The sequence below is a fragment of the Sinocyclocheilus rhinocerous genome, unplaced genomic scaffold, assembly GCF_001515625.1.
Source record: "Sinocyclocheilus rhinocerous isolate Xijiao unplaced genomic scaffold, SAMN03320098_v1.1 scaffold2788, whole genome shotgun sequence".
Taxonomy (NCBI): Eukaryota; Metazoa; Chordata; class Actinopteri; order Cypriniformes; family Cyprinidae; genus Sinocyclocheilus; species Sinocyclocheilus rhinocerous.
Window position 1 is genome coordinate 266,234 of NW_015641436.1, and position 18,013 is coordinate 284,246.

The 18,013-nt window shown below is 35.7% G+C and overlaps 1 protein-coding gene across 8 annotated transcripts in view; it reads left to right on the forward strand.

Annotated features, from left to right (window-relative positions):
- LOC107754901 (ensconsin-like) overlaps nt 1-18,013 on the forward strand; it is a 42,283-nt gene that overhangs the window by 20,515 nt on the left and 3,755 nt on the right. For 3 of the 8 annotated variants that reach the window (XM_016571525.1, XM_016571521.1, XM_016571526.1), the window contains exons 2-18: nt 2,275-2,397; nt 2,495-2,569; nt 5,576-5,739; nt 5,953-6,067; nt 6,988-7,086; nt 7,982-8,092; nt 8,257-8,358; nt 10,569-10,685; nt 12,274-12,455; nt 12,651-12,793; nt 14,189-14,433; nt 14,526-14,676; nt 14,767-14,935; nt 16,697-16,801; nt 16,878-16,919; nt 17,048-17,102; nt 17,228-17,366. In XM_016571525.1, the coding sequence (XP_016427011.1) occupies nt 2,275-2,397; nt 2,495-2,569; nt 5,576-5,739; nt 5,953-6,067; nt 6,988-7,086; nt 7,982-8,092; nt 8,257-8,358; nt 10,569-10,685; nt 12,274-12,455; nt 12,651-12,793; nt 14,189-14,433; nt 14,526-14,676; nt 14,767-14,935; nt 16,697-16,801; nt 16,878-16,919; nt 17,048-17,102; nt 17,228-17,366 (2,137 nt within the window). The remainder of the gene's footprint in view (nt 1-2,274; nt 2,398-2,494; nt 2,570-5,575; nt 5,740-5,952; nt 6,068-6,987; nt 7,087-7,981; nt 8,093-8,256; nt 8,359-10,568; nt 10,686-12,273; nt 12,456-12,650; nt 12,794-14,188; nt 14,434-14,525; nt 14,677-14,766; nt 14,936-16,696; nt 16,802-16,877; nt 16,920-17,047; nt 17,103-17,227; nt 17,367-18,013) is intronic. The other 5 variants (XM_016571522.1, XM_016571523.1, XM_016571527.1 and 2 more) reach the window with 5 other exon arrangements.

Genomic DNA, 18,013 nt, shown 5'->3' on the forward strand with positions numbered 1-18,013 from the left:
GTAAGTCAGTACCCAGATTTGAAGACTACAGTAAGATTTAACTTCTCCTGTTAATAAGATTTTGGTAGGCTACTTTTAGATGGATAGCCGGCTACCTGTTTGTTTTTATGGTATATCAAAAAGTGTATATTTTTTAAATGTGATTGTTGGTACATTTTACCAGTTTTTACCATACTTTCAAAACAAAAATTAAAATAGGAAAAATATGCAATATGAAAATAATTGAAGACAAAATGTGTTTTACTGAGAAAAAACAAAATTTGCTTTTTAAAAAGCCTTTTTCCAAAAGGTACATCTGGAAAAAGGGGGGTCGTCTTATAATCAGGGTCGTCTTATATTCGGGCCAATACGGTATTTAGCGATCAGCGCTAAAACGTCATCTGTACGAAACATCGTGTCTACATAGTCTACATTACCCGAAAAATTCCCATACGACAGACTTCGTCTTTTTTGTCGGGGGAAAAAGTTCCAGGGATTCACATCCTTCGGCCATCCCACACACAGGTGACTCTCACTGACCGCTCGCACCAACCGGAGGAGGAGGGGTCGTGTGACTCGTTACGCTCTTCGCTGCACACAACTGAGGGAGTCCTGCACATTCCGTCTTTGACGGCACGTAAAAAAACTGCATACCGCAGGAACGGTATAACGAAAAATTTTAGTGGTTTTGAAACCGTGACTTTTCCAAACCGCGTTATACCTTGAAACGGGTTATTGTCCCATGCCTAGTATTTAACAATAGTTTTTATCAAATGAAATGGTGAAATGTTGGTGAAGTGACTCTTCATTCACTCTGAGACAGAGAACATAAAGACTTCTTACTTTAGTAGCAGTCTTTTAAATATTAAAATACATCAGTCATATAGCAATTTTATTATACAGCCCTACTTTTGATTTATTCATCTATTTGATTAAGTTTTAGTTTTATGACTGGATTTCTTTTGCGTTGGAATCATAGGACCATAGTTTATTAGGTAGAAAAGGATGCTTTGTTTTTGGCATGAGTCGTAAATGACTTTTGCTAAAATGTTCTTTGCTAGTTTTGTTTTTGTCCTTTATCTATTCCCTCCTCGTCTAGACACACCATCTGCCCATGGCTTGTTCATCCCCTCCTCCCCCACTGTGGAATTATGGGTAGCACTGTTTAAAGATCACAGTTTGTGGGAGCTATAATACACACTAGCATGTGGGTGTTATGTATAGGACGGCTATAGTTTTCCTTTTTTATGCTATTGAAGCTTTTTATAACATGTTTGAATTTTGAATGTTACAATTGCTACAGAAATGGCTTTGTACCTCATTTGTATTTAGGATATTATTCTGAAACAAGATACATGACCAAGTTAATTGAGGGATGTTGTGTCTGCAATTTCTGTATCGTAAGTTTGTATGAAAAAGCATGATGCACAACAAGATAACATATAACTATTATTGATTGATGCGTGTGATGACGCACACAGTAGGAGGTTGATTGGTTTTATAGAGGGGGAATCAATAACACAATTTAACCAGTTTGCTGATTCTGACGTGTTACTGATCACAGGAAGCTTGCAGATGTAGAGACCTGATTATAGTAACACTACAAATACACTTTCTGTCTGTAGATGGTTAAACCTTCTCAAGCCATATATACTTTATATGTTTACCCATGGATTCATAAGCCTATCTGGCACCTGTTTTCAAGGAAATGTTTACTGCCCAGGCTGAGGTCTGTCGGGTCATAAACCTTCTTACAGTCACTTCCTAAAAGAGTGTGAGAGGGTCTTTGAGTAAATCAACAGTATGTAATGCGCACAACTTTGCTTTTTGACAATGCTTTGGTGCAGTATATATTGTGATAATCACTGTGCTAATAAAAATGACATTTCTATAAAAAATAATTAATTAACAAATTTCATTCAGTTTTCCAGTTTAGAAATGACAACATGAGACTAGTATGTGTGCAGTTATTGGCATTTTGCCATTTTATCATGTTTACTTAAAGTATTATAGTGTAAAAATAGTAAAATCATTCCTCAAAATGTATACATTATCCATATTTAATGTTTTTATATTTTGTATTATATTAATATTTATTATATATTGTATATTTAATGTTTCATGTTTCATTTTAATATTTAGACCACCAATGCAATTGATAACGATAGTTATCAATAGTCTTGGGTGTTTCACTCACTTTGTATTTTCACTTTCTCTTTTTCTTCATTCTCGATATAGTGATGAATAAACAGCTTGGGTTTTCCCTCTTCTCTCTCCTCTGTCTTTGTCAATCAGGCTCTGACTACCTTCTCAGAGCAGATGAGAAGTCATCATGGAGTCGACCGGACTCATCAGCCTCTGGACAGTACACCTACACCATTCCCAGCCCCACAGAGATACACATCGTTACCAGACCAGGTCAGACACACCACACGTACTGCTAGCTGTACATATATGCAGACATCTCCCAACTTTACTTTCAGAACTCATCCAGCATTTGTGTGCTTGTTTGCAGAGCCTCTCATGCTGAAGAATGACGAAAGGCAGAGACTCGCCCGTGAACGGAGGGAGGAGCTGGAGAAGCAGAATGGTATGACAAACATGCACACGTTGTCATTAAAGACAACATGCTACACAATTAACTTCTTTAATGTGACACATATTTCAGAATCAAGCAGTGTATTTAGTGGGAATTTCAGTACAATGAGACTTGATTTTGGTTTTGATTGTCACATTATTTTTGTTTTGATTGTAATTACCATGTCATATGCATTTTTGTTATTTTTGGTCAGGAAAGAAGTGACACGTTGGGCAATTTCATATTTCTCCTTTTAACCTTTCAGCTGGTTTTTCTTAGTGGCACTACAACAAAACCAGGCAAAGTATGCACATTTGGTGTGTTTTTGAAGCCTACTTTGTTTTTAATCACTCTTGTGCTTCCTCAGAGAATGATGGGAAATGTAGTTTGGTCATGCGAGACCTCATAATGGGTCTATATGAGTAGTTCTTTTGTAGCTATTCTTCACCCACAAAATGTTAAAAACTAAACATTCACAGCTGTAACGTCACATTGACAGCTTGACATTTAGTTCTCACAAATAGCAATAATTAGCTTTTGTTACATAGTTAATTGATACACTTCCAGGCACGACTGAAATGGCATTCACGCATGTCATACTTTTGGTGGGACTAAAAGGCATCACATGAACAAAGGCAATTATTATGAAAGTACTTGAGGTCATATGCTCGGTCATGATGCCATGTTGCCTTGAAGAGTCGCAGTGGTTTACTATGAAAACACACAGATGCTGTAGAAATGACCTTTGATCAGAGACTCACTCAGTCCTAATCAAAGTCTTAATGGGTAAAAAGTGTAATCTAAAAGCAAAGTTAGATGTTCATGTATTGTTCTTATAATTCAGTAAATCATGTGAATTTGTATGTCAAAACAAACCTTCTTCACCATGTAAAGGGTTACATTTCTTGCTGATTTTACCCATTTTGTTCTTTCTTGTGTCTGTCTGTTCTCTTCTGTCCGTAACTGCATGACTAACTGGATGGGGCAGGTTGCTGTGGCGAGGTGCAGTTGTTATGTAAACTCTTGGCGAGGTGGTTACCAGGACACCCAGTTTTATGTAAGGGGTTAGAGGCCAGGACAGAGAGGCCAGAGAGAGATTGGTGGATTAATTGTGCTTACTTTACTGAAGTGCTTGGATGATAATGAAATTTATAATCAACAATGTTGATTATTAACATCTGCCTTTCTTCATATTTGATCATTTTCCCCTGAGGTTCACTTTCCCATGACTATTTTCCACCTTTTCTCTGAGCTGTAGCATTAAACTGATTTTTTTTTTTTTTGCAACTGTACCTTTAAGACTTGTTTTAATTAGCTTATTTTTGTGAATTGTTTTGAAGCCTACTTTGTTTTTAATCACTCTTGTGCTTCCTCAGAGAATGATGGGAAATGTAGTTTGGTCATGCGAGACCTCATAATGGGTCTATATGAGTAGTTCTTTTGTAGCTATTCTTCACCCACAAAATGTTAAAAACTAAACATTCACAGCTGTAACGTCACATTGACAGCTTGACATTTAGTTCTCACAAATAGCAATAATTAGCTTTTGTTACATAGTTAATTGATACACTTCCAGGCACGACTGAAATGGCATTCACGCATGTCATACTTTTGGTGGGACTAAAAGGCATCACATGAACAAAGGCAATTATTATGAAAGTACTTGAGGTCATATGCTCGGTCATGATGCCATGTTGCCTTGAAGAGTCGCAGTGGTTTACTATGAAAACACACAGATGCTGTAGAAATGACCTTTGATCAGAGACTCACTCAGTCCTAATCAAAGTCTTAATGGGTAAAAAGTGTAGTCTAAAAGCAAAGTTAGATGTTCATGTATTGTTCGTATAATTCAGTAAATCATGTGAATTTGTATGTCAAAACAAACCTTCTTCACCATGTAAAGGGTTACATTTCTTGCTGATTTTACCCATTTTGTTCTTTCTTGTGTCTGTCTGTTCTCTTCTGTCCGTAACTGCATGACTAACTGGATGGGGCAGGTTGCTGTGGCGAGGTGCAGTTGTTATGTAAACTCTTGGCGAGGTGGTTACCAGGACACCCAGTTTTATGTAAGGGGTTAGAGGCCAGGACAGAGAGGCCAGAGAGAGATTGGTGGATTAATTGTGCTTACTTTACTGAAGTGCTTGGATGATAATGAAATTTATAATCAACAATGTCGATTATTAACATCTGCCTTTCTTCATATTTGATCATTTTCCCCTGAGGTTCACTTTCACATGACCATTGTCCACCTTTTCTCTGAGCTGTAGCATTAAACTGAATTTTTTTTTTTTTTTGCAACTGTACCTTTAAGACTTGTTATAATCAGCTTATTTTTGTGAATTGAGTAACAATTTTTGAGGATTGTGGAGTTTAATATAGTTGTGCTGCCCCGTCCTTCAATAACAGCCTTTTTCCAACAATTGAAAAACAAAGTTTTTAAGAGAGAAGTTAAAAAGCCTTGAACTTAAATGTTTTTTGGTCTTATGAACAAATAGATAGAACAATGGATGGGTAGATGGATAGGTAGAATGATTTCCAGAATTCCTTCCAACAGAAAACTTGCATTAGAAAGAGCTGAAATTATAAACAAATCCCATTTTTCAGCAGGCATTTCTAAATGTATAGTTGCCATAGAGTTATAGGGCTACCAGAAAAAATCCTTTTCTTGATTAAGGAAAATCATTTGTGAAGATTTCAGATGACGCCAACATGTGCAAAGACTCTAGATGATGCCAACTTTGGGTCGACATATAAAGCTGTCAAATATTTTTCTTATATTATAGCCTAATCATTACAAGAATAAGCTGTAATTTCTGCTGAACACATTCAAAGTGTTGCATAATGCGTTATCTTATAGTTGCATATTACACATGGAGATAACCTTGATAAACTCAGGTTTGGCTGATGTTTCCTAATTGTAACATTGAAACACGATTCATCTTTAAAAGTGCTTAAAAAAATTATGTATTGTGAAAAGCACTAAACAAAAAAAAATTGAAATGAATTGTGTATGTGCAGCTGTACGAGGTTCCAAGTGGTTGGAGAGAGAGGAAAGAGCCCGACAGTTTCATGAGAGACAGCTGGAGGAGCGCAGGAAAAAGCTGGAGGAGCAGCGAGTGAAGGAGGAGAGGAGACGCGTTGCTGTGGAGGAGAAACGACGGCAGAAACTAGAGGAGGAGAAGGTGGTTGAGAACCTGCATTACATTGTCATAACTGTGAATATATACAGAGACCATTTTTTATTATTGTAAAGGAAATACTAAAGGCGAACCATACATTTTGTAAAAAGTGGTGTGCGTTTGTTAGAGGATAAATTCTTGAAAAACTAAATAAAAAGGACATTTTTGACCAATTAAATGCTCTCCAGAATGAGAAAGTCTTTTTGTGTGTTCCAGGTCCGGTATGAGGCTGTTATCAGGAGGACCATGGAGAGGAGTCAGAGAGCCAGGCCCAAGTCAAACCGCTGGAGCTGGGGTGGAACGCTCTCCGCCAGCACCTCACACAACAACGGTAAACACACATGTGCACAGAATGATCAATATGGTTATACTGTAAAGAGATTCTGGAAAATGTAAAAATACTCACACATCAGATGATGTTGCTTGTTGTATAGAGGTGAACTATAACATATTCCCGTTTTCATACTATCAACTTTTATCTGGATGACAATAAAATAGACACACACACACACACAAATCAAATACTGGGAATGTTTGAACCCAAGTAAGTTGCTTGCTGGTGCAAAACATTGCTACTGTAATACATCACTGTAATACATTATAGGACTGCACAATGTAGGCAAAAATGTTTTTTTTCCTGATTAAAATTTGCAGTTTCAATTTGAAACATGACATAATTATTATTACTGTTAAATAAGAAATTACTATTGTAATTTCTCTGTAATTTAAAAAATGATGTATTTAAGAAAAATAATAATAGAATAATAATTTTATTTAACAGTGCAGATAGAATTGTAAAATGAAAATGAAAGTATCTTAGTATAAATACTAAGATACTAAGATTTAAGTAATCTTAGTATAAATACTAAGATTTATGGCTGTCTTCATTTCTTTTCAAATGTAAAACAGTCAAGCTTTTATTTAGTTGGAATAATACAGGAAGCCCTTAAAACATATTTTTTGTATTGCGTTTTCAGTTGCTTTGATTAATTGCGCAGCCCAAGTACAAGCTCACTTTAGCCTTTTTTTAAGGATTTAAACATTTTTTAAATATAAATTCATATTGTTTGCAGTACAGCATATTTCTTTATGCTCTGCTCACATGTGTTGACTCAGAGCCATGAGCTCACCGCACACTCCCTTTGTTTCCTTTATTTACTGCTCCATCAATATCTTTCTTTCTCTCTGTATGGTTCTGTATCCATCCTTCTCTCTTCTCTCTCACTGCTTCTCTCTATCTTTATCTCTCAGGTTTTGATGATTCTGCTCTCTTTTCATTGGATCTAGCTGGGCTGGAGCACTATCATGGTGTTTACAGCTTGGCGCGTCAGCAGCAGTTTCGATCGAAATGTGAATATAATAATCAGTGTAGAGCAGCAGACTAGCAGCATTAGCTAAAGCTTGTAGCATCACCCCATAAATGATTTAGATTTCTTTTCATTTCCTGTCAGCAGTTAGCATGGAGCCAGAAACACAAACTGCTTAACCAGTAGTATGTAAGATGTGAATTTAGCTATTTTGTAGTTTCTGTTTCAAAGGGGCCATTTATCTTTTTGTCACTTTTTTTTCTTTATAGTCCATCAGCTTTTATTCTTTCATTTAGGTTTTTCTTTTTTGCTATTACACTTTTAAGATTAATATATTATATGTATTGACCTGTAATGTTTGATGGTTAATATATAGATACTAACTGTAGTAAAATAGTTTTGTAAATAAAAAAATGCAGTTTTTTTGTCTACTAAACTAATTTCAAGCATTAAAATTTAAGCCTTTAGATCACTTAAAAAAAAAAATACTGACTAGTTTTGTACATCAATGTATTTTTATTTTCCATCTTATTTTTTATTATATGACCCCTTTAAAGTCTGGTAATGTAGATATTGGTGATGTTAGATACTTTTTAAAGTGTTTAAAAGACATCACAGATGTCCTGCTAGTTTTAAAGTCGTCAATGTGTCTGTCCATTCTGGGACACACAGATGGAAGGCAGATTGTGAGCATTAAGCAGATGAGTGTGCCGTCATCCTCTGTAGTCGTTAGTATATGTAGCTAAGCACTTTTCCTAACTTAAAAATTAGCATCCCTAAACTGCAGGTAAACACACAGTAGAAAAAGTCTTAGTAAAGCCTCTTATGCCCTCTTTCTCATTTTCTATCTCCCTTTAGTCCTTTTTTTTGTGCATTTGTCTGTATTATGCCTTTAAGGTGTGCATCTGATGTTGTATCTTGCATCTGTGTGTTTGTAGATACTGACAGAAGGTCAGCCTCCACTATGAATCTGTCCAAACCCACAGATCCAGTCATTTCTAAACGCCTGTCATCTTCCTCAGCCACCTTGCTGAATTCACCAGATAGAGGTAAACACGCACACTATCTCTTTACGTTTTACACAATCAATCACATAGCCAAATTAGGTTTTTGTTTTCTTTTTGAATAGTTTACCAAGAATCACCATGTTCAATTGATGTTGTCTTTGTGTGTGTGTATTTGTGTGCTGTGTGATTGTGCTGTACCGTCTAAGCCTTACAGAAGCAGACATCTCTCTCGTCGTCTTGCTTGATTAAAAAAACACAATCTAAATCCCAAATCTCCAAAGAGAAGATACCTCAGGACAAACCAGCAGGTGGATTTCAGAAATCCAGGAATCTTTCTTGATGCTCTCCTACTGGGTTCAAACCTGTGCTGTCCGGGGCTCCAGACTACAAATAAAATAATCATAAATGAAAAAAAAACCCTGAATGAACAGTTCACAGAACAATCAATTACAAAACTTTTTTGTCAATATGTGACTTCAGTTACACATATATTACATTTCTTTAAAATGCATGCCTTTTGCTCCTTCACATTACACAGTAACTGTTGGATGAGAAGTGACGTGTTCAAGTAAGAAGCTTTGCACTCAATGAAGTGCATATTCTGTTTCAATGTAGGCATTACCATTGCATCTACACAATGTGAGCATGACCAAGTGCTTCTAACAAATAAGTCTGTAATCAAACAATTCTGTAATTTGTAATTTTCAGTCTTGAGCCCTGGTTACACAGAACTCTGGAGTAGTGTTGTTTTTGGCGGCCTGTTTTAATTTTAGTTTTAGTCTAGTCTTTGTGTGAAACTTGTCATTTTAGTTTTTATTAGTTTTAGTCACGTTCATACTCTTTTTAGTCTAGTCAAGTTTTAGTCAACTAAAAGTCTGAGCATTTTAGTCTAGTTTTAGTCGACGAAAACTGATGACATTTAGTCTAGTTTTAGTCAATGAAAATTGTATTTTAGTCTCTTTTTAGAAATGCAATTACATTTAACCCAGTCAATATAGTATATTTATTCGTCAACGATATTGCATTATACATTTAATTATAGTCATCGTCACATGACCAGCATTTTCGTCTCGTCTCGTCTCGTTTTCGTCACGTGATAAAGGTTCGTTGACGACGATATTTAGTCATAATTTTCGTTGACGAAAGCAACACTACTCTGGAGTCATGTGATCTCTTCCAGTATTTACAAATATTGCATGTTAGTTTATATAAGTTAGTTTATAAAAGTTTTAAATGATTTATTCATTTGCAAACAATAATTTGGCTATAACAATAATGGGAAAAAGTTCTACTGTGTGTGCATGCTGCATGCTTGATTTGACTATATTGTAAACTTGTTTTGATATTTAGTTCTTGCATGCATTTTTCCTTCAGCAGTTGGCAACCTTTTTTTAAAGACAACATGAAATCAAAATAGATTTATTTTTTAATGTCAAATTGTGCACAATTTATCAGTGCATCTTATTTTAAAGAAGCAAATTGTTGACATTGTTTTTCATCATAATGTAGTTACTGAAATTACTTTTCTGCTGCGTGACAGGGTATGTAGGGTGGACCAAATAATATTAATTTCATAAACTCACAACTCACTTTTCATGGTCCAGTCGAATCCTGATGGATAACATCAGGTCCTGCCCAAAAATATTCTCTCAATTAAAAAAATATCACACACATTAAATGGGTTGTGATTGTAGTTTCATGTTGTCTTTCCACAAGTGGTTATGTTTATGGTAACAAACCCTGTTTTTATTTTATTTATTGGTCTAACTTAAAGAAATAGTTCTCCCAAAAATGAAAATTTGCTGAAAACGTGCTCACCCTCAGGCCATCCAAGTCATAAATGAGTTTGTTTCTTCATCAGAACAGATTTAGAGAAATTTAGCATTACATCCCTTGCTCACCAGTGGATCCTCTGCAGTGAATGGGTGCCGTCAGAATGAGAAACCAAACCGCTGATAAAAACATCACAATAATCCATACGACTCCAGTCCATCAGTTAACATCTTGTGAAGTGAAAAGCTGCATGTTTGCAAGAAACAAATCCATAATTAAAACATTTTAGCTTAAAACCGTTGCTTCCAGCTAAAATAGTCCTCTGTTTCAATACAAAAAACTCATCTACTGTACATCTTGGATGGCCTGAGGTTAAGTAAATCTGCAGCAAATGTTCATTTTTGCGTAAACTATTCCTTTAAATGGGTTGCAATTGCAGTTTCATGTTGTCTTTCTGCTAGTGGTTACATTTAGGGTAAAAAAATCCTGTATTTCCTTTATTGGTCAGTCTCGCTTAACATAGAACTTTACATAAAACATGCATGATTCACTATCACCAGCAGATGATGCAAATAGGTAACCTATTCTGGGCATATGATATTATGAATACATGTGATGCATCTGTGTCAGTTGCTCTACTGTTGCATGTGCAAACTACTTTTTAGCATTTTGTCCCTGGACAACCAAATATTTCCTTTCAATAACGATGGCAGTATATAAGAGAAAATGTGCGTGTGTTGTCCAGGTATGCGTCGCATGCCTCTTACTGCATGGGAGAATACAGTGATCAGTCGACTACAGACACCAACACACTCCTACCTGGCCAGGAGTCGCAGCGCCATGTCTCTGTCTGGAGAAGCAGGTAATTGCTTAAATAAAAAAGGTAATTCCAACTTTTCATCTCATAATTATGGGACAGAAAGTCAAAATTGGGAGATGTAAGCAATTCCTAGAAGAAAAATCTGCATTGTGAGAAAACTTGAGATAAATGTCAAATTTACTTTTTAAACTTTTTTTATTCCAAAACAAACATAATTGCGAGATGTAAAATCAGAATTCTAAGAAAAACAAGTCTAAATTGCAAGATATAAACTCACAATTAGTGGTTTTTAGCTTGTAATTGCAAGTTATCTTTTTTAATGTTCAATTCCATGGTGGGGTTAAGCTTTCATACAGATAAGATGGGAAATTTGCTTTGTGCCTTTTTTTTTGCCAGCCATTTTAAATGTTTACAATTCAGATGTATAAAATAACATGCATGTGTTGGTGCTTCAAATACTTCTTAAGTTAAGCTGAGAAATCTTAAAGTTATTCTGCCACATTGAGACTGCAGTTTCAAAGTAGCTTTAACTTTGTTTGCAACTGATACTTATACAATAGCAGAACTTCAGGACATTTTATTGTGAACACACATGTATGTACAAAGAAAGAGAGCAGAGAAAGAAGGGAATGAGAGTACTGTAGAACAGTGAGGGCTGTTTCTGGCAAGGCCCTTGTCCTAAAACAAAACACCCTTTTCAGACAGACTTTTCTCTCAGCGACAGCCTTGCCCAGTTGCTGCCAACTTCATCTTAAACTGACGTGTGTGTGTGTGTGCGCGCACAAATGGACCTGATGCTAAGCTAATCTCTCAGTGGCTTGTGTTTCTGGTTGGGGATGCTGTTATCAACTGATTAAATTCTAACATGGGCAACAGCTTCATCATTGACTCAGGAATGAAAGTGTCTGTGTTGTTCAGAATGAAATACTACCTCACTGTTTACTGCATACTGTGCCGTACTGTTTACTGCCTGCTGTTTTTATAATCATGCGTGAAACGCTTTGCAGTGTGAATACATATTTCAAACAATAAGTATGCAATGTTGTTAACCTCATTACATTTTATTTTTATTGTAGTAGGCCTAAATGATGTCCAGTTTTTGTCTCTGAATTAAAAATGTTATTTTTCATTTTTATTCCAATTTCAGTCAAATAAAATAATTAGTTAAAGGCATAGTAGAATCACATATTGTTTCTAGTTCATTTGTCAAGCCAAAAATGTCTAGTGCATTGCATTATAGGATATAATATGCCACTCCGTGTGTTCTGGCTGTATAATTAATATTTTGGCAATTTCAGTTCCTTGCATACAGTAAATGTACCCACTAAGCACAGTATACATCATGCATACTGCAAAAATAGTATGGTAGTATGCCATTCTGAACAGGTTTCAGATTGTCCTCCCTACAGTGATGGATGATGTTGCCTAATTTCTTCCTAGAGCTTTGTAGATACTAATACACACTTTCTTGTTCTTCCCTTTCCACTATTTCATCACTCATTCACCCCTTTTTAACCCTTTTCTTTTGCACAACTGCCTCCCTCCCTGTCGCTCCTCTTGTCCATATTGAATCAATTTATTTATCCCATAATACTCCCTGGTCGGTTGGTTAAACTTGCCTGTGGTACAGTGACCCCCGTTTGTCCTCGCTCAGCCTCCTGTCATCCAATGAGCTCCATGTCCTTCAAGTCCATCCAGTCACGCAGTGCTGAACGACCAATCAAAGCAGGCCTTAATCTTGAGAGACCAATCAGAGCAGGGTTCATCCCTCTGGACAGCAGCGCTCGCAGAAAGACCACCCAGAATCTGCCGGTAAGTAAACACACAAGATTAGTTATTGTTGTACAGTAATTGTGTTATTTGTTTGTGCTTGTGAAAGTGCCATATGCTTTAAAAGTCTTACTTGCTTATGTAAACCAATTGAAGTGTGTTGATCTTTGTATAATGTAGTATGGAAGTACGGTAGATGTCTCTCAGAAGATGTATTTTGTGTGTTTCATTGGGCAGATTGACAGGAAGGATAAGGACAATGTGAGAAAGTCATGGAGTAACCTGGCATATCCCACTACCAATCTGAGCCTGTTCACACCCAAGAGATCTCCTTCACCTGTCGGTCATCGCAGCAGGGTCACCAATCCATCCCCCAACAGGTATAAATGCCATTTTTAAAATGAAAACAAGATTGTAAAGAATAATATATAAGTATAAAAGTATCAACAGTGCTTTTTTTAGACTGAAAATTTGTGTATATATTTTATAAACAGCCCACCAGGTTTAGTAAATTTAAAAACCAAAAATAACAAAAATAAATTCACATTTACTTAATCATTGATTTTCCTTTTGTGTTAGAACCAATCTTCACTCAAGCAAGGCATTAATTCGGGAAATATATACACTACCGTTCAAAAGATTTTTAATGTTTTTTTAAAGAAGTTTCGTATGCTCATCAAGGCTGTGTTTATTTAGTCAAAAATACAGAAAAAAAAGGTAATATTGTGAAAAATTTTACGATGGAAAATTGCATTTTTTTTTTTAATATACATTAAAATCTAATTTATTCCTGTGATCAAAGCTGAATTTTCAGCATAATTACTCCAGTTTTCAGTGTCACATGATCCTTCAGAAATCATTCTAATATGCTGATTTATTATCAATGCTGGAAACTGTTGTGCTGCTTAATGTTTTTTTTTTTTTTGGAACCTGTGATACTTTTTTTCAGGATTCTTTGATGAATAAAAAGTTAAAAAGAACAGCATATATTTAAAATAGAAATCTTTTCTAACAATATACACTACCATTCAAAAGTTTGGGGTCAGTACATTTTTATTCTTTCTTTTTTTTAAAGAAATTAATACCTTTATTCAGCAAGGATGTGTTAAATTGCTAAAAAGTGATAGCAAAGATTTACATTGTTATAAAAGATTTCAATTTTGAATAAATGCTGTTCTTTTTTACTTTTTATTCATCAAAGAATCCTGAAAAAGTATCGCAGTTTCCCAAAAAATATTTGGCAGCACAATTGTTGCCAATATTGATAATTCTAATACTAAATCAGCATATTAGAATGATTTCTTAAGGATCATGTGACACTTTATACTGGAGTAATGGCTGATGGAAATTCAGCTTTGCATCACAGAAATAAATTATATTTTAAAGTATATTAAAATAGAAAACATTATTTTATATTGTAATACCATTTCACAATATTACTGTTTTTTTTTCTGTATTTTTGATCAAATGATGAGCATAAGAGACTTCTTTAAAAAACATTGCAAGTCTTACTGATCCCAAACTTTTGAACAGTAGTGTATATATAAATAAAAAGAAATATTTTTTTTGTAAATTTATTTATCAATAATTTTATGATGTTAGAATTCCTCTTACAGGATTTGCGAGAAATTCATTTCTTAAATATATTTGCTAAAACTTAGACTAAAATATATAACAATAAAATAGTGTCTATATAATAAAACCTGCACTAAAATAGAAGTTTATAAACTACTTTTCGCTCACTGATTGATTTGTTGTTGTTTTCTGTTCGTCAGGGGCTCTACTACTAAACCCCCTCAGAAGACACCTAACCCCAAAAAGTCCAGGTCTCCACCTCCTCCAGCATCAATTCGTCTGTCTCCTAGTAACCCGTCCTTATCACCAGGCAATCTCAGGCCTAACAGAGTGACATCAGAGAGTCCGAGAGCAACTCCAGAAGGAGAGGGGGCCAAAAAAGAGGATGTAGAACCTCCCAAAATTGAACCAGAGTCTCCTGCAACTAAACCGGAGCCTTCTGCTGGTCTGTAATGCCATACAACCATTAGTGAACCATCAAGTTCAATTAAATTTGCATCATTTATTCTACTCCTGTACCTTTTTCTGGTTTTGTAGAAGGTTCTGGAAGTCCTCCAACAACACGGCCCTCTGCAGGCACAACCGATCCTGAGGAGGCATCACGTCTGCTGGCTGAGAAACGACGGCAAGCCAGAGAACAAAGAGAAAGAGAAGAGGAGGAGAAGAGACAGCAGGAAGAGGCTGAAAGGTGTGTGTAAGACACAGCCAAACCAAAGCAACAAACACACATTTATTTTGATAGAAATTTTGAAATCATTATGTGCCTGTGCGTATGCAGGCGCAGCAGGGAGGAGATGGCCCGCAGGAAGGCAGAGGAGCGGGCGAAGAGAGAGGAGGAGGCACAGCGGCAGGCAGAAGAGAAGAAGAGACGAGAGGAGGAGGCAAAGCGTTTAGAAGAGGAAAAAGCACAGAGGGAGAGAGAGGAAGCTGAACGCCTGCAGAAACAGGTGTACACAACATTCTCATTCATTAATCACTCCAGACTGATCAATAAACACTCAGCACTCACTGTGTGCTTCAGTAAGATAACTAGTGAACATTAGGGCTGTAAATAGATTATAAAAATCGTGATTAATCTCATGACATTTTGGTAGATAATTCTTGAATTTAAGGAGAATTTATTTATATATACTATCGTTCAAAAGTTTGGATTTTTAAAAAGTAATTAATAGTTTTATTTAGCAAGGATGCAATAAATTGATTTATAACGATATAATTTAGAATATTACAAAAGATTTATATTGCAAATAATGCTGTTACATTTTTGCATTTTAGCAGACACTTTTATCAAAAGTTACTTAAAGTTCTTTTGGACTGTTGTTTTGAACTTTCTATTTATCAAAGAATCCTGAATAAAAATGTATCATGTTTCCACAAAAAATAAAGCTGCGCAACTATTTTTAACATTGATGATAATGAGACATGTTTCTTGAGCAAATCAGACAAAGAAGACAGGAGTAATAATGAAAATTCAGATTTGAATCACAGGTAGGGTTGGGTACCGAAACCCAGTGCCAATCAGAACGCAGATTTCGGTGCCTCATTTCGGTGCCACTTAAATGCTTGAGCGATTGATTTCAATTTTATTTTCTGGTTCTCCGAAACGGACGTAAGGATCACCGGCACCGCACGTGAAAAATAATTTCCCGACTGAGAAAATTCACGAATTCACTTCCTTTTGTGATCTGATGTGGCTTCTTGTCACAGAATGAGGCAGAAAATAGGTTCTATACTGTAAAAAGCACATGGTAAAAAGGCTGTCAATTAGCAATGGATTATAAATATACTTAATTATGATGAAAATACCAAAGATGGCTTGAATAACACAGATACACTATACATTGTCGCAGTCGAGTGTTTATTGTCTTTGTTTTATCATTCAAAACGTTTATATCTTCTGTTTACTCAGTTACAGCCATAGCAATGCCTTTGTCCATATTAGGGATTTCCTGACTGAGTTCTATTTCTTTTGTGAAGCACATGTGGAGTTTTTGCGCGAGGGCGCCCTCTGGCGTCCAGTATGAATGAAACAGACATTAAATGTGTTTATAGCGCTCAATAATGGCCAATCCATCCTATTTTGGGTAATATATATATATATTTTTTAAGTATCGGTTCAGGTACCGTTTAGGCACCGGTACTGTTTTAAAAGTATCGATTTGGCACCGGTATCGTAAAAAACCCAAACGATACCCAACCCTAATCACAGGAGTAAATTACAGGAATAAATATTCTTAAATAGAAAACAGTTATTTTGAATTGTAATAATATTATACAATATTTTTGTATTTACTGTATTTTTTTGTCAAATCAGTGCAGCCATGATGAGCAGAAGAGGCTTATAAAACATTAAACAATCTTATCAACCCCAAACATTTGAATGGTAGTGTGTATATTTATGTAGTTTGCTAATGTCTTACTATAAAATATATATATAATGCATATTATATGCATAATATATGCATTCATTGTGTATTGTAGGGCATAGATTAAGGCTTATGGTTAATGATATAGAAATACAGCAAACAATATGCTGCAATATTTTCTAAAGCCACTTTTTATAATATGTGTGCTAGCTAGCATTAAACATGTAATTCATCTCAGTAACATGTTAGGTTGGACAACCCTAAAGTAAATGCATGCTGATTTTATACATTTTTATATGTAAACGTTTTCTAAATGTGTTTTTTGTGGCTCTGTATGTTCAGAAAGAGGAAGAGGAGGCTCGCCAGAGAGAAGAGGCAGAGCGTTTGCGTCTGGAGAGAGAGAAACACTTCCAGAAAGAGGAGGCTGAGAGAATGGAGAGGAAGAAGGTAAGCTAATTTCATTTTGAGTGCTTGTTAAGGTAATGGCAGGGTTTAAATGTTATCTGAATCTTGTCTGTCACAGCGCCTTGAGGAAATTATGAAACGCACACGCCGATCTGATCAGGTAAGATGTAATCTCTGCGAGCAATTGCCTTCCTCTTTTTAGCATTGTTACCTCTAATTTGAAGTGCTGGCTCTTCACTAACACACTTTCTATTTATTTACTTTTTTCCATTTATTTACATTTTGAAGAAAACGACCCCACAGAGAAATGGTGATGTCAGCCAGCAGAGCGGACATAATTCAGGTGATTTGTGATTTTTTACATTTACATGTGCACCAGTGTTTCCTTACTCTGACATGACATTTTGAATTTATGATGCCTGTTGTGAATCTGACATCTCTAACCTTCCACTCTCTTGTCCTTCTTAGCGAGTTCAATATCCAGCATCCCTTCAGTAACTGTGTCGGCCCCTCAGGCTCCGGAGACCTCTGAGACAGTATGCAGTGACAGTAACGGACACACGGGGCCCAGCTTCATTACACCCATACTGCCCACATCAGGTCACAGGTGAGACCAGAGTTCGTATGTGTCTATATATATATATATATATATACACACACACACACTTATATATATATAAGATTATTATATAGTTGTTAATAATTATAGAGGGTATTTTTGATATTATCATTATCATTAACTCTTTCCCCGCCATTGATGAGTTATCTCGTCTTTTACAAGAAAACGCTTCCCCCTCCAAAGACCAGTTTTTACGGCTTTTCGTGTTTTCACTGTTATACACTCGGGGGCACTATTACGCATCTTCTGAACGAGTACAGAACCTCCCGAACAAACATGAACAGGACGGAGAAACTAGCGATCTCTTACGTAAACAGATGCATATGAAAAATAATGCAATCATCAGCAATAGACAGCATATAAATGAAACTGCATAATGTTACAGAGTAAAATGTTGATCCAGGAAGTGGTATATGTCTGTGCAAGCTTTGGAGGTATTGATGGAAGCGATTTACTGGATTTATGCTTTGATAATCGTACTGAATATTATCCAGATAAAAGTAAAAAATTTATTTTCTCACCTTTTTGCTCTAAATAATGCATTTTTTATGAAACCTACCTATCTTCAAGTGTTGATAAAAAAAGAATGCTTTAAGCTAGAATAAAACTGATTTTTTTTTTTAAAAGTAGAGGCT